This window comes from Cyanistes caeruleus, chromosome 3 (assembly GCF_971803275.1).
Source record: "Cyanistes caeruleus chromosome 3, bCyaCae1.hap1.1, whole genome shotgun sequence".
NCBI lineage: Eukaryota > Metazoa > Chordata > Aves > Passeriformes > Paridae > Cyanistes > Cyanistes caeruleus.
Genome location: NC_141703.1, coordinates 14,355,132 through 14,376,945, shown reverse-complemented (window position 1 = coordinate 14,376,945; position 21,814 = coordinate 14,355,132). Strand labels below are relative to the sequence as shown.

General features: G+C 39.0%; 1 protein-coding gene across 2 annotated transcripts in view; it reads left to right on the top strand.

Moving 5' to 3' along the window:
- Positions 1-21,814, top strand: part of SMS (spermine synthase) — a 43,465-nt gene that overhangs the window by 5,770 nt on the left and 15,881 nt on the right. For both annotated transcript variants that reach the window (XM_086879911.1, XM_086879912.1), the window contains exons 2-7: positions 7,426-7,546; positions 14,898-14,991; positions 15,696-15,760; positions 18,239-18,414; positions 20,208-20,362; positions 21,217-21,306. In XM_086879911.1, the coding sequence (XP_086736037.1) occupies positions 7,426-7,546; positions 14,898-14,991; positions 15,696-15,760; positions 18,239-18,414; positions 20,208-20,362; positions 21,217-21,306 (701 nt within the window). The remainder of the gene's footprint in view (positions 1-7,425; positions 7,547-14,897; positions 14,992-15,695; positions 15,761-18,238; positions 18,415-20,207; positions 20,363-21,216; positions 21,307-21,814) is intronic.

Sequence of the window (21,814 nt, the reverse complement as noted above, 5' to 3'; positions counted from 1 at the left end):
ATAGATGAAATTTATCAATAAAAGATTTGAGCACTTACCTATGTAGAGAGTTAATTTTAAATTTATGTTCTCTGGTGGGTGCTTTGGTTGCCTGATGTACTTTAGAGGCTAGGGCTTTGTTTTTTCCTGTGAGACAGATTTTGCTCTTGTGGCAGGAGCTGGCTGCAGTTAGCTGTAAAAACACATTATGTATATTTGAACTTCTTGTGAGGGAATGGTATCTCTGATCCTTGTAGCTAAATTTGACTGGTTCTGTCAAGTGTTGGATTGTCTGAAGTGCTGAAACATCTGATGGCAGTGATAACATGCAGATGATAGGCTTATCTCCTTACCTTATTGATTTATGGTATGTGAACAAAATTTGCTGACTCCTTAGCAATGATCTGTATGTGAAGACCATGTAAATAAGGATTAAACAAGACTCAAATGTCTCTGGAGCTTGAGTGTTGGCAACCTTGGCTAAAGGTGTGTTTGCAACTGCAGTTCAGGAATGGGTCTGTTTTGGTTGTGTTTCCTTAGCAGCCTTCATGAGTGGTGTGGGCTCAGCCTGTGCCTTTGTCTGGGCTGTTGTGAGCCGAGCCCTGCAGGTCTCCACGGTCTAGTTCTGGCAGGCCTGGACTGAGAACTGGCCTGCTGAGTGTCAGAGCACAAATGGGGCTTGTCAGGAGGTGTTAATGCAGGTATTAATAGCTTTCCATTTTTAGCAGCAAGGACTGCTATGAACTCATTGCCTGCTCTTTTGGTTTCTAGTTTTGAAGATTAAAATGCTTTATGACTGTAACTCTGAAAATATAATTATCTGATTCTCCAGCATGATGTCAAGTTCTCAATGGCTGCTTGCTCAGACATGAAGAAACTGTCACCTGCAAAGGTGAAGGCTAACAGTGTGAGAGATGTTTTTTTGTGAGGCTCTGGTTTAAGGCTGTAGAACAAATTCTTGCAGGAAAAGAAGACTGCTTTTGGCGCATCAGCATTTCCCATTTCAGATATGTTTCTCTGACTATGCCTCTTAAATATCAAAATCCTTGAAAAGAGTAGGAAAGTATATACGACTGCGCTTAATATTTTTCTAGAAGATGGTCAGGTCATAGGTGATTTTAAAGTGGATTGAAAGATTAAGTGACCAGAAGAGCTGTTATTATTTGGGCATGAAGTTCTGTGTGTTTTCTTCTCCACAGCTTTATGTGGAAGGGCTACAGGTATTTCAACAGATGCCAAGGTTTAAATTGTGAACAGTCTTTGTCTGCCAGCTGGTGGACTTCAGTTGTGTGTTACTGGGAGGCAAATGAAGTTTGTTAAGGCTTTGAGACTACCTTTGTTGATACTAAGGCTCAAGTGGAGGCCTGTGTTGTTTTGGGTGTTTTTTTGGAGTTAACAGAGAATTGCTTTGTCATCTGTTGTGCCTATTTCCAGAAGATGGACATTTAAAAAGTTAATTCTAGTAGGATGCCGTATAATTTCTAGCTGCAATTAGATGCCAGGTATAGGAAAATACTTTTATAGCATATATTTAATTAAAAATGGAGAAATAATTTGTAAATGTCAGAGTGAATGGGAGAGACTTTAATAGTGTTTGAAAATATGGTCCCTAGTGTCCTTCTAGCATCAATGATGGTCTTCTAAAATTTTGCCAAAAGCTAACAAGGGAAAACTCCTCTCACAGGTCTCTGTGGTGGATTCTTCTTAATTTTCCATAATACATGCTGCTGCTGGAACCATCAGGACTGAGTCTTCAGATACTGATGAATCCACAAGCAGAAGTACCCTGTATCTGTGCAGTAAATTAGATTTTTGATAACCCTAATACAGCAAATAAAGTAGAGGAAGGAAAAATAACTTATTAACTTAAGAAAGAACAACTTATTTTGAGTATTTTTATTCCATTGTGGAAGTGGATGGATCTCATAGACCTATATTTGCTGAAAACTTGCAATCTTCTATGGAATTCTCCCTTGAATTAGGGAGCTAATACAAAGGTGATGGTAGTGCAGGGGAGGAGAATGTGTTGAATTCTCCTTTTTGTAGCAGGCTATTGTTAATGCTTTGAGAACTCATTCTGATCATGGTTGTTTTATCCACAATATCCTAAAGGACACTTGGATGCACAGTCACTCCCCTTGGCTGTAGTGATCACATGGAAGTGCCAGTAAGTTCGTGCACTTGCTGATGTGACACAGTGTAGCTGGATTTGCCTGCAATAGCTATGTAGCTGGAAATCCTTAAAAATAAGGGTGTGAGAGGTGTTCTGTGGAAACTTTTGGAAAAAGCAGCCTTCTGCTCTTAACCTTGTGTAATACATGGTGCAGTAGAATGAGTGCACTGGGAAACTTGATGATCTATTTTCTCATGGCTGAATGAGTAGTAATAAATCACTATTCCCAACTGCTTAAGTCTCATGCCATACGTAGTTTGTTGACTTCTGTGTCTAAGTCAACATAATGAGAATAGTCCTCACGGGTGTAAATTGATTGAAAGGAGAAATTTTACTATAATTTTCTGCTTCCTGCTGTTTTCTACTTTTGCAGAGCTGGCAAGGACAAAACAAAGGATTTTTCCTGTGTGTATGTTCTGATGGGAGACTTTGAAACTTAATACCCAGAAAGGTGTATGTTGCTAAAGCCAGTTGTTACTCATTTGCATCTGTTAACATGTCAGGAAAAAGCTACCTTTGTTCTGGGCAGTTATGAAAGCAGGGGTCTTGGAGTATGCTTGGAGGGGTTACTTTCATTCTTGTGAGGCATGAGGTTATTTTGTTGTTGGAGGACAAGCTTAGGCAACTATTGGCATTCTGACTTTTGTTGAGCCTGTAATATTACTGTGAAAATTTTTCTAGATAGTCTGTTTCAAACACCAGTGTGTTCTGCTCACTCATTTTCCATGCAGGAAGATCCTTTTAATTACGAAAAAAGAAGTAAAATTCTTAAGTTTTCTAGTTCTAAGAAAAAGATTGTTTTGCAGGAGTTGATGACTAAGAGATAACAAGTTATCTGCTAATTATTGTGTACTGCTCTATCCTCTCATGTACGATGGAGAGGGGGACTGAGGAGGAGGAGGCAGCTGTTGCCTTTCCATGAACTGTTGTGACTTTTGGCTTTTCTCACTTTTTATTTCTGTTTTCTCAAGTGCTAAAGGGAATCTAGGACATGGAAAATACATGGGAGCTTGATGAGTCTTTTCCTTGGCTCTGGGCTTTTAAAGGTTATGAACAATTTGCTCAGTAAACATTTCTGCTGCAGTTTAATACCTCTTAATTCTGCAGTATTTTCATGGTTAAGATTGAGATAAAACATTGGCATTGGAAAAATACCTTGGATTAGTCTGTGCATGAGAGATTGCCTGTACACCTGTGGGCCCGAGGACACTATTTCCAGTATGAGGTGGTGGTGGAGGGGGCCACCAGTTTGACTTTTGTGGGCTCAGTGCCAGAGCAGTCAGGTGTGCAGCAGTAGAAGGTTGAATGCACCCCCTCCTGCTGCTCTTCATGCCCTTGGACTGCAGATGCCTAAAAATGAATCTCTTCTGTCAGGTGTGTTCCCTTCATCACTTGTATGTGGGGCCCTCCCACCCTGTCTCTGTATTTCCTTTTCCTGTAAGATTTTTGAAGAGTTTGAGTTGATAGGTAGAGTGCCTGTGTGCAAGGATATCAGACTTGCAAAACACTTAGGATTTATTATATTGAAGCAACCTAAACAGCTCTGAACTGAAACTATATGCCAGCAGTTCAGGTTGCTATTTACTATTAGCATATTCTGCATCTTGATTCCTAATGTATGCTAACTCTTTAATGTATTCTTATTGAAGCACTTAGTTTGATTTGTTTTCTTCAGCTTTCTCTATTGAATATTTAGCTACCAAGGGAAAATTCATCAGATGCAGAATCATGTATAAGTGCTTTGATGTGTTCTATTGTTTTGGTTATGCTATATTCTCACTCGTTTAGAAAAAAATGATTGAAAATCAGGGTAAGAAAAATTTGAAGTTGGAAGTGGGGTGAATGTTTTCAAATGAGAATTAATCTGTTCTCATAGTTAACTGAAATTTTGTTAATCATAGGGCATGAAGAAGTCTTAAGCCAGAATATTTGTAGAGATTAACTCTGTCTGGCTCAATAGCAGATGACTCCAACACTGAGCTCAAGTGTCAGGGTGGAACTAGCCAGTGTGTGTGTGAGGCCAAGACTTTATGCTTATGGTGACTCTGGACTTTGCTCTTATGCTCACAGATTACTGTCAAGTACTGACTGCTTTGCTGCTCAAATTCAGAGGAACATCTGCAACTGCTGCAAGTCTTCTCTTTAGATGTGTTGGGGTCCAAAAACATTCAGACTAAACTGGCCATTAACTCTTCTGAAAAATACACATATTTAAAATCCTGTACATAGTGGGTTTTGTTCCTGTTCTCTGAAGTTGAAACTCTGGGCATTTTTCATTCCTTCTGGTAAACAATTACCAAATGCCTAAAACAGTATTTTATACTTGGTACCCAGAGTTTGTTTCTTCCTGAATAACCAAAAAAAAGTAATGACTACTTGAATAAACATTTAGATGTAGATTCAAAGGTGTTCCTATTGTTTCAATCACCATTGTCCTATTTGCTTATCAATGCTTGATAAAAGCATATCTGAGCTTGGAGTGAGGTGGTGACAGGTCAATTTGGGTGAGAGATCCTGAGATGGCTGAAAATTCCTGATGCCTTCAAGCAACCACTTAATGCCTCAAACATTTTATAAAGGAATCTCCAACTTGGGAGAATTAATTAGCCCTCCAAGGCAAATCTTGTGTAGTATAACTAAAAGGATACCTGGTGAAAGAGCATGTTGTTGTTTTAATATCCTATTAATAGCATAGTAGAGAGAGCTTAATCAGGCTTGTGCCTGGGTTCTTAGCAAAGAGCTCTGTGGCTGAGTGATGAGCCATATGTGAGGGGTTGGTATATTCATGGAGCAGAAAAAGATCAGTGATGATTTGTCCTGGAGTGTCTGCCAAGATGCACCTAGCAGGATTCCTTAAAGCTGTTAAAAATGGACTAAATTCTTTCAGACTGTTCACTATCTTGCTGCCATCTTGCAGGAGCTACAGAATGAAGTGCTTTGGGAGTGGGATGCTAGTTCAGCTTGGGTTTTGTATCACTTTACTCTTGGGCCTGGGAGGGTATGGCATGCATTTGTAAACAGAATTCTTTAATGTTTTTGTGGGGATGACTTAAGAAGTAAAGGATGGAAATGAAAATTTGTTTTGAAAAAGATGGGGAAGGTAAAGGAGCTAGGTAAGGAAGCAAATGCTGCTGAAGAAGTGGGGACCATGTGTCTGAAGAGACAAAAGTTCTTTGTGAATGTACTGGCACTGAAGCAGCTGCTCTTACCTTTTCCAAAAAGGGCTGATGCCTGCCAGAAGCTGCAAATTTAAAGTGAGCATTTCAAAGTTCTTTTCCCAGTGCAAGGCTGCAGAGGTTAGAACCAGTTTAAGAACTGTGGCTCATAGTTATGGCCTCATTTATCTATTCTTGTGATGCCTAATTATCATGTTGGTTTGATTGTTTTCAATATTTCACTTATTGCTTATTACTACTGTAACCATGGTTACTGGGAAGACAAGCTGTGTACTCTGAGCCTTAATTATTGCCTGTGCCATGGTAGAACCTGATGCTGGATTGCAAGTCTAAAATCTTACTGGTACAGATGATGCAGATTATTATAGGCAGGCAGGGGAAGGAAGAAGTTTCATGGTGGTAGTGGACTGTGGTGCTCCTGACTAAGGAGCCAGCAGTTAAATAATTCACTGTGGTCTAACAGAATTTAGTTTTGTTCCATCTGTTTGCCTTTAGTTTGCAATATGGAGTTAATGAGTGAGATGAAGAAGGTGAAAAATAAATTTATCTCAGAATATGCATTGAGATCAGATAGTATGAGCAATAAGCAAAGCTTTCCAACTTCTAATAAATATCCTTGGCTACTGGGGAATTGGCTTGCTCTTGACTTTGTATTTGAAGAAAAGTAAATACTCTATCAGTTACTTCAGTCTGTCTGGTTGAAACATTCAGGGGAAATTCAAGTCTGGGGTTTATAGTTGAGCAAACATAAGTTTCAAGTAATCATATTTTTAGTTTAGCCTACTGTGGAGTTGGACAGAGATGATTGAGTGATGAACTTTGATTTATTTGGTATGGATTTTTTTCAGTTCTTTGTAGCTTGTTTAACTCCGTTTTATCCTGGAAACTGTTGCTGGTTATGTCTGCAGGCTACCTTTACTGGTTTCCAGTGTTTATGCATTTTGGGAGCAGGGGTAAAACAAAATAAGTACCGTGGGAATAACTCTTTTAGAAAGTCACAATGGGGAAGATTGTCTGTGCTGAAGCATTTGGTTGTAACCTGTGCCTCCCTACTGCGTCTGTGTCAGGTGATTTCTCTGATAGAGATACTAAATCCTTGTTACATTGTTGCCATATTGGATGACCATACTGGCGTAGTTTTGTGAAGAAGTGATGCTACTTGCCTTACAAGGACAGCTTGTAGATTAATGTTTTATTAGGTTTCTTCACTGACATTACTGTGATGGTCTTTCCTGTTTTGTTCCTGTTCTGCTAAGTTCAGTTTTAGGAGCATCCTCCACTAATTGTGGATTTGTGAACTCCAAAATAAATGGGAAAAACTTGCAACTTGTTTTTGAGACACTTGTTCGAAGAAATGAAAATGGTTCATTAAAGCTATGTTGTGGGTAACAATAACCCCCCAAAATGTACAGCAAACTTGAAACATATGAACTTGGCATATTCTGACTGAAGAAATACCTTTATGGACAAATTATCAGCTTGCTTTTGAAGGTAGTTGTACCCAGAGTAATGTCAGTTATTTCCAAGTGAGTTTTTGTGTGCTCTTCTGAGGGATCTTTTCCATTTATCATGAATATTTCAGCTGGGGACTTGCTCTGGCCTGGATATTAGGAAAAAGGATGTTTGAGTAGGGGTAGAGTGGATAGGTTAGCTTTCAATACCTTTGTAATTATCCAGTATTACAGCTTAACATTTTTTGAGGTTTCTCGTCAGTGCTGTGTTTTTTTGGGGGGATTACTGTTTGTGTGTGAAGTGATTCTAAAAGTAATTGTGTGCATAAAGACTTGTGTGGATTGTGATACAGTATATGATCAATAATAGCCATAATAAAAATGCTCTCATTACATCCATAGTAGATAGCCATTTTTGCTCAGGTGTGAAAACTAATTTAAAAGTGAGTTGTTTGGATACCCATGCACTGAGAAATATCTCAGGGGAGATGAGAATGGGCAGAAGAGATGTGAAAGAGTGTTGAAATGGTGCTTAAAGAAAAATTAATCCTGGGTGCCAGAAAGAACCTTCCAACCTCTAAAAAAAGGCAGAAGTCACCTGAGTGGAGAATCCTCATTGATTATTTTTTCTCTCTTAATCTTGCAGTTGATTGTAATGCCGTTCTTAAAGCTCTACAGCCCATTTTTCAGGAGCAGGGAATGACAGAAACAGTTCATAACTGGGAAGACCATGGTTATTTAGTAACCTACATCAAAAAAAATGGCAGGTGAGTGGATTTTCTTTTTATTACACCTCTACTGTCCTTCTTTAAAATATTTATTTCTCCCTCTATTGGACCTCCTGTAGTGTTGACAGGGCAAGCTGTCTTATCTTTTTATCAGCCTTGTGTATGAAATAGCTATGATAAAGCAGAATATTGTTTCTAATCTGGACTATGTCATCTTGCAGTTTGGATCTCAGGAGGTTGAACTGCTCAGTCTGTACCATAGAATGGTGCCTTGGTTTCAGCACTAGTCGTTCCAGATGCAGGACAGCTCAAGTCAGTTCAATGTATTTGTAATTTTTCTGACCATTAAATATGTCTAAATATGTTGGAGTCTAACCTTAGCATGTGAACAATGACAGCTTTGTGTCTGTATTTACATACCATTATATGCTTCAAATTCTCAAGCAGCTTCTGAAGTAATTAACAGCATGATAAGGGTGGTTGGTGTCATTAGTGATATAAAAGCTGGGTCTGCTGGGACAAATTGATAAAGAAAACTACATTCACTTTATTTCCTGATGCTGCCTCACAGTGTGAGGGTTAGTTGATTATGGTATACATTAATCTGGTCTATTTATAAGTAACTACCATGATTTTATTGCACTTCATTTCTTATAGTTATTTAGTTACCTGTTCTTGACATACATGTGGCAATTGCTGCTTTGTGGTTGCCTGTTTTTTGCTGGTTGGATTTGTTTTGTTTGATGGTTTGTTTCTGTTTGTTTGATTGGGGTTTTTTTGTGGGGGCTTTTACACCCAATCTAAGGTAACAAGTAAGTGGATATGAGTAGTTCTATGTTTATCATTCTCAGTTGTGATTTATGAAGTTTTTAGTATATTTCACTTAGCTTTTCAAATGTGGCACTGGCTTTTTCTGCTCAAAATTATTTTGATTTTATGCTTGATGTGCCTAGAAAAACCTGTTAGTTGTATCTTGCTTTTGTACAGCCTTGTTTATTCTGTCTTTAGCTACATCTGATTTTATATTCTTCCTGAATTATTTGATCAACATTGCAGTTCTGGTAACCTTTTGTCTCTGAGTTGGTGAAAAGATAGCAAAGTTGGTAATTTTCTACTCTGGTCCTAGCCTTCCCCTCTATTGAGTTAAGTTTTCATGTAATTCTCATAAAAAGACAATATCAAGGTTCTACAAACTCTGAAAAATTGAAAGATAATATACCTAGAAGTAAAAAGAAGTTAGATGATTAAAAGGTTTGGTATATTTGATTACATGGCCTCATGTTGCTTTCCTGCATTTCCTTGAGTTTTAGAGGGGCATGAGATGTGAATTCTTAAACTGGGTTTTCTCTTTGTGAATTCATGTGATTGTTCCCCTTAAGATGACAGCCTCTTCTAAAGGTGCACTTTCAGATGCTGTCTTTTGATGTGTTCCAGGAACTTCCTAGAAAACAGGCTATTGTTACATAACTTTTCCAGGAGATAAGTGAACTGGCACCTGGAAGCATCTCTGAGAAAGGTTCTTATAAAAACCTAAATTTAAAAATATCTGACTTGATTGCTCTTGTTACACAGTCAGCTGAATACATGTGCAGAAGAACTTTCTGTATGTTTTAGGGCCTCAGCAGCTTTGTTTCCTCTGGTTACAGAAAAAGCCTAAATACTTTTTTTTGTAAAGTAGCCCTAAACAGTATTTTTCTTGTAATATAGTTTGCATTTCTGTTTGATGTAGTTCAGTTAACTTAAACAAATGAGGTTGTAAACCCATAAAACCCAACAGACTGGACAGCTAAAAGCCTTGCAAAATGAACACATTTCACAAGTAGTATGAATGAACTGAATAGCATATGGAGGATTTCATACTGACTAAATAGGCTTTAATACTAGCAAATTTGTCTGCACTTTCTTAGTGCCCTGAAATATCATACATTTTTAGTTAGCATAAAAATATTACCTGACACAACTAGGAAGAAACTAGGTGTAGGGCGTTCAGATTTTTCCTCTTCTTTCCCTGCAAAACAGTGAGTGTGATGAATTTCCAGCAACAACTTGTGATAAAACTTGAAAAAAAGAGTTGTGGTGGAGGGATAGGTATGTCCTGAGCAGCTCTTGTGTAAGGATGGCTGGCTGCAACCTTTCACAAGTTCACTAGTAGGAGAGATGGAGTGGGTGCTGTGAATAAGGGTTTTGTGAGCATGTGCATGCAAACATGTTTTTAGCCAGCCAAAGGTGACTGAGCCGTTGCAAGACAGATGTGCAGCTGATGTAACAAGCTGGGTGCTAATCCCTGGGAAAAATGTTTGAGATGAGATAGTAATATGTTGCTAAACAGTATCTGCACTCCAAAGTTTGCTGAGATAACACCCATAACCCGCAGGGTGCCCCATGCTGCAGTCTGTGGAATTGTGGACACTACTGTTGACAAAACTCTCTGACAAAGCTACCATGTGAACAGCCCCATAGAGGGCTGCGCTGGTTGAACAAATTGGAGCTGATCTGGGGATTAAGACATGCTTTCCTGTTGTCATTACCAAAGCAACAGATACCTGTTTTCTTTTGTCCAAAGCTAAGCAAGCAGAAGTCATATGTGGCAGCTCTACCTAGTCCATTTACTTTGTGATTTGTTCTGACAAAGAACCTAATTGAAGGAGGTTCAGCTCAAGACATTTACTAATAGGCTTGTCAACACAAAGCTCTGGAGTGGGGCAGGGAATGGCTCACTTGAGCCACTCAAGTTCTTCTGTGAAGTGGTGGGGATGGATGCATTCCTCTGTGCTTTGCCAGCCCCCTTGCCTAAACGCTGCTTGGGAAACAGTAGCAGCATGTGCCATAGTGGCACTCTGTCTCTTGAGTTTTGAGGCTCCAGCAGTCTTGTTTTTCTGAGCTGTGTGTTTTTAGATTCCTTCTAGAATGGTTTGAAGGGTCACATTAAGCAGCATGCTTTTACTGAAATGTTGTTATCTTGGACTGAACAGTTAAAAGTTAGGTTTAAAACATGTGAAGCTTTTATCTTATTTAATGTGTATGTGACTTCATACAGAGTCATGGTGGCCCAGTATATTTCAGTAGTTTTAGAAGTGTTGTTACATCTAAGTTAAGGAATAAAATCGGTGAAGTTAATCTTTAGAAATGGATATCTTCTCAACTGATACTTCATTTTAATCTCATTGCTGCTTGTAAACAAGTAGCCTTTTATTATACTCCATAGAGATGTGAGACTTTTTTTCCTTGTGCATCTACACTCCTTCATTTGTCATGTTCCACCTTGAAGTTCTTCAAAAACCCCCAAAACCTGAAACTTGAGTCATTGTTTTTACAGTAGAAGAATGTTAGAAAAGACTTCCCATGTACACATATCCATTTTTAAGTTCAGTATCTAAATTCTTGTTTATGAAATTATAATCCTGCTGGCATTTGACTTGACTGTTCACAGCAGTGCAAGCTTTACCCAGTTGAATTTGGCTTGTATATCACAGAGATGCTGATAAATGTGTTAACACTGTGAAGGGAGAGGGGGGTGTGCTTACTTTCTTCCTTTCTTTGTTAGTCTTTTGCTAATCACTCTGTATGCTAGACAGCATATTTTAAAGGACCAGGATGAACATTCCTCAGCTCTTTGTTCCAGGCTAAAATGTTGTAGTTGCCTATGGAGTGACACAGAGTGTAAAAATGGGCTGAAGAATAGGAAGCAGTTGGTAGGAATCAGCAACAGTTACCACGGTAGCTTTCATTGGTTTAATTATCTTATTCTGTAAAATTGGAACTGGACTAATGGTATAATGAAGAAATGTATTTGCTTAGCTTCTTAAGGTCCCTCAAGTACTTTGTAATTAAGGTGAAGAAGACTTCTAAAAAAGTGTTTTAGTGAAACAATGTAATGCTATTTTTAAACATTTTGTTTTCCTAGTATAAACAAATTTCTGTTTCCTCCCTCATTGAGTAGTTTGGCAGGTGATGCTTTTAGTGGCAGCTGTTTTTGAAATACTTAAACTCTTCCATTTTATAGTGTCAGCAGATAAAAGCTTAGATGGGTAAAGAGGAGTTTGTAGGTACCTGTCTGTGTCTCCAGTTGTATTCTCTGGGTGTGGTGGTTTGGGAAATCCTTTCTTGGGTATGTGGGATTGCAATATTTCGTACTCTGCAGTACAAGTAACTAAGATAGGATGGTACATTTTGGGTTAGAATATTTTGATCTCTGCTTCCTAGTTCTGTTTCCAGCAGTTATTTTTGATTTGTGCAGTTTGGAATTATTTGTTGACATCTGATGTTTTCTGATGTTCAGATGCTAAGATGGAGCACTCAGTAGAATTGTCTGTAGCTGACACCTGTTTGCATACAAGCACAAAAAGCTTGAGTACTGCCTTGGAGGATGTGACAGATATGCAGGTGCAGCACCAAGTGGATGTTCTTACAGTGGGGGCTGCTTTTCAGATGCAGATTTCCTTGCCAGATGGAAAGGAAAGAGGATACCTCCTCACTGAGCCTTTTTTCCCTCTTGCTACTTTTATGAAATTATGTGCAAACACACGCCAAAAGTGTGGCAGGTGGTTTGTTTTTTAAAACAGGTATATTTTTCAGAAAGATGAGAAAGGAGGGGCTAATTTTGAAGCAAACTTTTTCCCCCTCATTTGGATTTTAAAGTAATCTTTCCATAGGTAGAAAGTGGAAACTATTCTCATTGTTTTAAAGAACCCTCTTCCACACATTAAAAGAGCTGCTGCTGATAAAAACCTGTGTTCATATGTGTTCTGCCAAGGAGACAAATATAAAGTGACAAAAGCCAGCATAGCCTTTGCTGTCTGCTGACTGAAGCTAGTAACTCTTTTGTGAGTTCAGCTTTGGCCTACCACTACTGCCTTAATACTATTTAATACTGGACTGTTCACTTTTTTGAGTACACTTGTAACATTGGCTGTGTGTTTAAATCTTTACAGGCATTTTAGCTTATTTTAGGTGTCTGTTTTCATTCATATAACTTACAGCCAAGGTATAATCAACCTTGACCTGTATTAATGTTAAGAATTTTTAATTTCATTCAAGTTGTTTTTTTTAAAACCAAAAGCTAGCTGAGAATGTCAGCCAGAAACTTGGAACTTGAATTTTTGTCCCATTACACAGCCTGCTGCCTGCCTTTCATCTCTTCCCCCTTGCCCTGGGTGTCAGGACCCTGCTATTCTGCTAGATGTGACAATTGGATGAAATGGATGGTTCTGCAGTGCAGTTCTGTCTCTATTCTAATGTTGTCATATCGCTTAAAAATCTGAAGTTGTGTGCCTCTACTGTCAGAGCAACTCTCCTCTCTGCCTCTCTTGCTTTCCGCCTCAAAGCAGGGACAGGAACATCCCCTCCCGAGGCTCTCATAGAGTCACAGAGGAAGTAAAGATGTCAGCTGTCAAATCTTATGACAGCTATGTGATTCTTCTAGGAAATTAATTTAAAAGAGAACTTGAGTCGTGGGATAGTCAATCTGTTACTTATTTGTGCCAAAAACAACTCCCAGAATACAGAAATAAACTGATAAAAAGTTTTTCTAACAGTGAAAATATTTCTGACACCACACCAGTTTTCAGGGAATCAAATTACAGAGCTGTCTTATGAACTGCATATACATATTTCTGTCTGTAGTGCCACAGGTCTGAGGACCTATGGTTTTCACCCTTTTCACTGTGGACGGTTGTGTCCAAAACCTGCTGGAGTGACCAGTACATCCATCTTCTAAGTTCTGCTCCCTTGTCTTTCTCTCCTTTAAAAAAAACCCCAAACCTTCATGTAAACAGAATCCTGGTAGGCTTTTGTGTTCCCAAGTTAAAAACCTGTGTCGGACGACACCTAGTGGGGAAGCTCTGGGATAGAGGGAGGGTTGCTCCAAGGTGGTGACAGTCTGTGGGCTCTGGGTGTGCATGTGTGTAGTAAATAGAAAGGCCTTTTCTTCCTGGGGGCAAGACCTGTCTGCAAAGTCTTGAGGAAAGACTCAGACTGCCCAGACTCATCCTCTGAAGAGAACTGGGTGACAGTAGTAACATATCAGAGCTGCAGATCACTGCTGTTCTAAAACCATCGAGGTGTTTTTGTTCTTGAATTGTTTTAGTCAGTTTCATAATTTGGTTATTTTACAGTTACCAGAAGTTATCTTCAGATAGCACAGAATATTCAGGGTTTTATTTCTGACTGAAGCTGAGAGCTGAAGGTCCCAGCACCATGGGAGGGGCTGGTATTCCTACTGGGGCTGACATTTTGCAAAGGGTGCTCTGGAAGAGACAAAAAAGGTGGGAGCGGTGGGGAGATGAAAGGCCATATAAACTTTCTGTCACAACAAGAGTTGGTTTGAGTTTTCGTTTGGGGCTGAGTGGGGTGATAAGAGCAGGAAGGCAAAGAATGGAGCATTCAGAGAATGATACAGCTTTATCTGCAGTTTCTGTGTTGTATTAGTGCATTTCTGTCCCTGAATACTCTTCTCTCTTTGTTCAAGCATTCCTATTCTCATACCTTTGTCTGCTCTTTTTTTTCAGCCTGTATTTTTTTCCTCTACTTCCTTTATGTAATCCCCTTGTAGCCTTTCTGTTTCTTTTTGTTTTCTCTCTAGAATGGGAAGGATATTGCCTGTGCTACAGTGTTATTTTGTGTCCTTCCCCACTGTCCTTCCCTTTGTTCTTGTATTCTTTGTTGCAAGTTCTCGAAGATTCACTGTTCACCTCATGTACTTAGCATGGTGAAGCTTTGGTCTTTAAATGTTCCTGTAGTAAATATACAGTAGGAGTTTTATTGACATTAATTTGTATTCATCAATGAGAGTTTGCTGCTGCAATTTCTTTGCCAGTCAAAGCTATGAAGCTGTGGTTTGCCCCAGGAGGCTTATTGTTTCTCGCTTACAGATTTTTATTCAGCTTTGACTGTGACCAGAGTCTCTGAATAGTTACCATAAAAAAATTTTTAAAAAAACCAACCAAAGGAATCAAACGACCACCCCACCCCTCATGCAAAACAGTACAGATAAATACCTCCAGAAGTGAAAAGGAAAATACCAGGGGAAGGAAAGTGTCCAGCTATTTTCTTAAGGTTTATTTTCAATTAAAAAGCCCAAACTAACACACCTGTTCTAGCAGGCCTTATAGACTAGCAAGCAGCATATTCTCATTGTAGTATAGTTATTGTGGTTTAAGTACCCTGTTTCACTGCCTTGCTTCCTACTGGTTTTATTAGTTGTGTAGTGATAGGCTAGTTCTTGCAACTCTGCTGTTAGTGACTTGCAGAGGAAGATTTGAGCAACATTGCCAACAGTTACAGGTGCTGGGGAAAAATACAGTCATTCGTAATTTTGGTATAACTTGTTTTAGATTTTCTTTCCTTACTGTGATTTTTGATAATAAATTTGTCATCACTGTCTCTGTTGTAGTTTTGCCAATTTGAGAATTCACCCTCATGGATTAGTGCTGGTGGATCTGCAGAGCTACAATGATGACATGAAAGGAAGAGAAGAAGTTGATCAGGTATGGGTGCTGCTTACCTTACTAGTATTACCTAACTGTATGGGGAGCCCTGTTTTTTTCAGGTCTATCAAAATCTATTGTGGTAAAAGATTAAAAATATTAGTCAGTTGTGCACACGTGAATGTATGAATGCACATACAATGTGCTTCAGCAAGTACTGGGCCTCATGTTCTTTGTAAAAGTTGTCAAGATATACAGCAGGCTTGGTTAGGGCTTGGGTCTCTTCAGCTACTCAGGGCAGTGAAGGAGGACATGAGATGCTCAGTTTGCAGCCTGCTGTATTAGTGTGAGACTTCTTTGTATTCTCTGTTCTGGGGGATGAGGAGACTCCATACTCAATCTTTTGCCCCATGGAGAAAAAGAACTTCATCTTCCCTGGCATGAAGGCTCTGGACATTGAATATTGCAGGGAAAGAGGCCACTGTTGTAGCAGGAATGGAACTTTAAAGGGTTCTCATGTTCCCTCTGGCTGTGTTATCTTGAGCACCTAAATGCAGTGATGACAGCTGCTGAAATGTGCACATTCCTGCTAGTAACAAGACTGAGGAGGCCAGCTAGTTATTCATGGGCTTCTGGTGTTCCATTTCAAAGCCTTTTCATAGCAGGTGCTATGTTTTATTGACTTCCAGGTAGATTATTTTAACAGATATTTTGCATTAAGTGCTGATCTACACATTCTACCTCTCCTTTGCTATTTTTTTCAGCTTCTAAACAAAGTAGAAGAAAGAATGAAAGAATTGTTTCATAGTAACATAAAAAGGGTGAAACGGTAAGTTTTAACCTCTGCTTCTGTATATGGCTTGTCTGCCTAGTTACTAGAGATAATAAGCAAGTTATGCTTTGCTGTAATGCAGTGAATAGCCTGGAATATGAAGGTATGGAAGGGATATTATTTTTTTGGTTTCTTGAGATGATTGCATGGAAATAGTGAGAGAAGATGCATTGTGGAAGCAGGAGCAGACTGCTCTGAAAGGGCTGGGCAGCCAGGGGTGGCAGAGGTCAGGGCATAAACTGTACCCTATGGGCCACATCCCACAGCTCATGGAGAAGGTGAGCTGATGATGGTGCCCAGGGTCAGACCCAGCCCTGTGGCTGGCTGTAGTGCTGAGGCATCTCTGAGCACGAGCTGGGTGTCAAGGATTGGCAAAAGACTTGGGTGGGTGGGGATAGAGCTGCAGTGCAGCTCTGGCACATGGACCAGGGGTGAGGATTAGAGCTAAAATGGAGCTCAAGTCCATCAAGAGGACTTTGTCCTGACAAGGTTTCCTGTAGCTTTTTCACATCTCTGCCTCTGCTGTGCTTCATGGTGCTAACTGTGGGCATGTGTGGTTTAGGGACCTGCCAAGAAAATAGATGTGTTTTGTAGCAATTTTTAATAATTAAACTTAAGGATGGAGACTTTGTAAGCCCTTTGTCAGCTTGGATTATTTAAGCCTATGTGTTAAAATTTAAGGACTCAAATTACAGTTCATGGCCTGGTGCTGAAATAACTTTCTTACTAGACATGGTTTGTTGTCTTTGTGGCAGCTGTCTGGCAGTGACTGATACCTTGAAGCCAGGGAGCACTTACTGTAGGCATGGACATGGTAGAAAGTGCAGCAGGTGCTTGAAGGAACATAGAAGTGAAAATGGGTCAAGAAAAGTAAAAAGCAAGTGTGATATCAACAAGGCTCAGTAAAGCCAAGGAGAAAATGTTTCTTTTCCCATACAAAATGGGAAAACATTTTAGCAGTACTCTGGTGGACAGTAGATATGAAGGTTATGAGAGACCACAAGTAAAATGGTAGTAATTTGAAAAGTGATATTATACTTGCATATTGGTATTTCTGTTTTACAATTGTATGTAAAACAGAATAGTTATCTTACTTCAACCTAGTAAAACGTCACAAAAGGTGTGCAGTGTATGAACATTGATGATCTTGCATCTGTGTTTATGGAGGAGAAGCTTTCTGAGGCTGTTTTGGTACTGAAATGATAGAGGGAGTTTGTGGAATCCCTGTGATAGGAATTTCTTAACAACAGGTCAGGATAGCATCTGCATGGAGTGGTCTAGATCTTTTGGTTACCTTAGTATAGGAAGATGAACCTCCTAGAACAGTGCATCTAGCATGGATCTTGTCACATGCTTCTCATTGTCTTTTTTTTCCTTGTTTTTGGTTTGTGTGGTTTGTTTTGTTGGGTGGTTTTTTGTTTGATTTTTTTGGGTTCTTTTAATTTGTTTTACATTGTTGTGGTGTCAGCTGCACACATGCAGCTGCAGTAGGATGAACTAGCTGGGGAAACTTTTCATGCCTTTTTTTGTTGTAGTAAGGCAGGGTTGCTCTTGCTCCCACCTTGTGCCGCCATCTGGCGGCTCGCTGGGGGTAGGAAGCGTTTCTGGAATGTTGCTGGGGAATCACTAAAGAATTAAGAAGCTTGTCTGTGTCTAGTCTTCTGCTACAGCCTCCTGGAAAAAAAACCCAACCCTTTAATTCTTTGAAGTGTGTGTGGGAGATCTGACGAACTCTGTGCCTGTACATTTTGCCTAAAGGCAATCCCTTCGATTGTTTGCTGTCATTTCAGAGATAGTGTCTTTGCAGGTGAAATACTGGTTTGAACCAAGGTGCATCTCAATGGAATTAAAAAAGAAAACCCAAAACCCACAAACAACAAACTCAAAACAGTCTTAGCAGGTTACTTTTTAAAAGTAATGCAGACTGTCAGCTGATATCAAGGATTGGGCTTATGTACTTCAGGCTGACCCAGCTCAGTTTGAAATACTGTAATGGTTCTATTTTTGTTTTTCTGTGTATTAAAATGTGTTTCACTATAGCCTCAGAGTGAGATCCACTTAATCTCAGTGAAACGGCATTCTTAAATGAACTGAAGATGGGAAGACGTTTTGTCATGTTTTTTGGCCTACAATAACACTACAGTATTGTATTAATTTTTAGTCACGGGCTGATTCTACTACGGAGGCTCATACATTATGTAAATTCCCCCTCTTAAAATAGAAGGAAGTTCACAGGTACATTGTAGAAGTTATACATAAAAAAGAACCATGTATATTATCTGTCTCTTAGCAAGTTATGTGTATTTAACATATGACTAGTAGATTTCTTATAATTATTAAGTATTAAATATGGCAAGTTTTCTCAGATGCCTCTTGTAAATATTATTTTAGTCAATCCACAGTATGTTTAAAGTGGATTTTTTTTAATAAATATTCCAAGTATTCGTAATCTTCTTTCATATTATTTTTCTCTAGGTTGCCAGCGATTTTGAGAGGAGGTGTCATTGATAGATACTGGCCCACAGCTGATGGGCGCCTGGTGGAATATGACATAGATGAAGTTGTTTATGATGAAGATTCACCTTTTCAGAATATTAAAATTCTGCATTCAAAACAATTTGGGAATATTCTTATTCTCAGTGGGGATGTTAGTAAGTATCATCTCATTTAAAGATCTCTGGTGAGAAAATGCCGAAAGTGTTTTTTTCTATCTTGCTATGGGAGTTTTAATAGATGTATAAGGGTTGTTGTTCAGATGCTGGAAACTGTTTGTGCAAGTACACATTTATCTGTTCCTGTATATTAATGATGTTAATCAGGCTGACCAGTGTAAAATCTAGAGTTAAAAAAAAAATAAAGATTTATTTTTTCAGATTTAGTATCTTTGCTGCAGGAAGTGAGTGGCCTGGGAGAATAGAAGATGGTGTTCTATAGCAGAGCTTGCTTTCCTGAATTCTTTTATATGAACTTTTCTCTGTTTGTTGCCAGTCCAACCTTCTGAGAGCTTCTCTTGGACAGTAAAACAAGCTACTTTGTAAGTCTTCAAATCACAATGGAATTCTAAAGAAATATGAAGTGGGACCCAGTGTGTCTGTGTATGATACAGCTGTGCTATACCTCACCATGCAGGAAATTCCATTAGAGAATCAAGGGAGCAGCAGGCCTTTTAGCTGCTTTATTGGTGAATGTCTTTTGACTCCTGTTCAAAATAATAGAACTTGAACTCTTAAGTTAATCAAAATAGTGACCAAACTTTATATGAGGGTTTTTATATGTGGTACTTTATGCCTGCTGACCTTCGTATTTTTGAAAGTGAACTTGGGAGAAGGTGGACTGCTGTTCTTGAAAGCTGGAGACTGCTGTTTGCTGGAAAATCTAGGCAATAAAAGGACTATGCTTTATAAAATCTTAGTTCTTACGTTGAAAAGGACTGTCTCTGGTAAATGAAGGATGTTGCTGCCCAGGAATAGAATACCTATCTTCACTCTAATGGCAGAGTAATTAAGAAATTGAAATACAGCTTTTTGAAATCATTGCAAGTGCCTCTAACAATTCAATTAGCTTTCCCCAACTGTCAAGAGGGCTCCTGTGCAGATGGCAGCTGAAAAGCATTGTTACTGAATTCATTAGCAAGGTATATTCTAATCCAGATAGAATTGTATTAGAAATCATCAAATTCGGTATTCAATACTTCTATCCAGAAATTTTCATCAGCGCTTAATATGGAGATGAGGTTTTGCTTGAACATGACAATGTGCTTTGTAGAAGGGAAGGTATGCCATTACTTATTTCCCTTCCATGGGATTTTGAAATAATGGTTTGTCTCATTTTGTTACTGTGCACTCCTAAGTGAGGTGGTGATTGCCAGGCAGAGTGACAGGATATGCCACAATGTGCTGCTGCACAAAGCTCAGCCCTTGTAGTGCAGATCTCTTGTAGCTTGGGAGTGTTACTGCATGCTTTGAGGCTGGCAGCAGGCAAGCAGGGCCCTTCAGCACCTGGGGTTGACATTCATGTTTGTTTCTGTGCAGGGATCCACTGGTGTGCATCTAGGTAGCTCTTTTTAGCTGGGGTCCACAATAGATTTCCAAAAAATTCCAAATCTGTCCTCTTGCAGGATGAGTCTGAGATAAAAACCCACTGAAGTAACAAGTGTGGGCATTAAATTAAAAAGACTTGATGGTTTTGCTCTGCTACTTTTTCTCTTGGCACACAGTACTTCCCAGTGCTGAGGTGGCTGTTGCTCGATTCATGTGGAGAACTGGAGAAATCCCGTGTGGGATTCTGAGAAGAGTCTCATTACTTGGACTGTCTCTGAGAGCCAGCTTGTTTCTGTAGATGTACTTGCTTTGGTCTGTATTGTATCACCTCGGGATTAATACCACTTAATGAGAAAAACTGAAGATTTAATATTTCTGTCCAATTCTCTTTTCCTTCCGTCCAGATCTGGCAGAAAGTGACCTGGCATATACTCAAGCCATAATGGGCAGTGGAAAGGAAGATTACACTGGGAAAGAAGTGCTAATCCTAGGAGGTGGTGATGGAGGTATACTATATGAGATAGTCAAACTGAAGCCAAAGATGGTTACTATGGTAGAGATATCCTTTGACAAATGGCCCATAATGCAGATCAACCTGACCTTTCTGCTGATGCCTTAGCACTGAGCACAGTTACTGTCATGTTCTGATTTGTATGAGGAGATGAGGTCTAAAATGAAATCCTTTTGTCAGCTTGAGAGAGACCCAGTGACTAGATAGTTGTACATCATTATGCAACACCTGCTTTCAGGTTCCCAATCCGTACCATAACTCTCAGTAGCCGTTTATGTAAGGCTGGAAAGGAATGCCTCTGTCATCAGACTGGTGCTTTCTCTAATAGCAGAAGACAGGTCTGTCAAGTTGGTGGTTTGGGCTCACTTCTGCCTTCTTGAGTTTGTCTGTTTTCCTAAAGAAAGCTGTAAAAAAAATAATAGTGCCTAGAAGCAAAAAAAAAAATAATCAATAGGAATGTCAGGACTTGATGAACTGTACTGATGAATTGACCAGCCCTGTTCTAAAAATACCAATACAAATCAAGTTTTCAACATTCTGTAGTTTGTACAGTTTGCAACTGTTGAGCATATGAAATGTTGATCATCCTAGGGATTGGGATCTATTGGCTAAGACTAAAAATGTAGGTTAAAATCTTAACCTAGTTTAACTTAATGGAGTCTTCCATAGTTTTACAGTTCACATTTCAGGCTTTCATGGTAATGATAACCGAAGGTATCAAAAACACTGGTTACAACCAAAAATAATCACTTTGTAATCATCTAATTGAATCTGGAGGCCAATGCCTGAGGTTGACTATTGCAGTATATATACCAATAGACACATCTAATTATCTTTTTGTGAAGTAGAAACTCTTACCTCTATTATTTCTGGAATGTATTGTGCCTTGACGAGCTTCAAACATTGACCAAATGGTGATTGACGGGTGTAAAAAACACATGCGTAAAACGTGCGGAGATGTCTTAGACAATCTGAAAGGAGAGTGCTACCAGGTAATGTATTGGTTTTATTTCATTGCAAGTTATATTTCAAGTAGGACCTAGTCTGGAAAACTGCTACAGCAAAGTTTTGGGGACAAGTCTTCAGGCTCAAATTTGGGGAGCTACTTTTCCTTTTGTATGACACTTGCATATTTTAATAACGAGTTCATGTTGGAAGTACTTTAACTCTGGCTTCAGACTTCTAAAATTTCATATGTAGATTTTAAGGGATTTGAAATAGGAGAATGTTTGCTGTAACTTTAGAAATAAAGAAGAGATTGCAGTAAAAATGTTGTGTTTAGCATAATTTCTTAAACTGTTAAAAAGATAGAAAAAATATGTATTTTAGTTGTTCTATACTGTTGAAAATACCTGAACTTGTAATACACATTTAACAATTATTTTTAATTTGCAGGCAAAATCCCTTAGTATTGCACTGCTATTATATTAAAATAAAAACTCCAACAGATATCATTCATCCCTGCAGTTGAGATCCTTGTGCTGCATCTGACAGCACTTA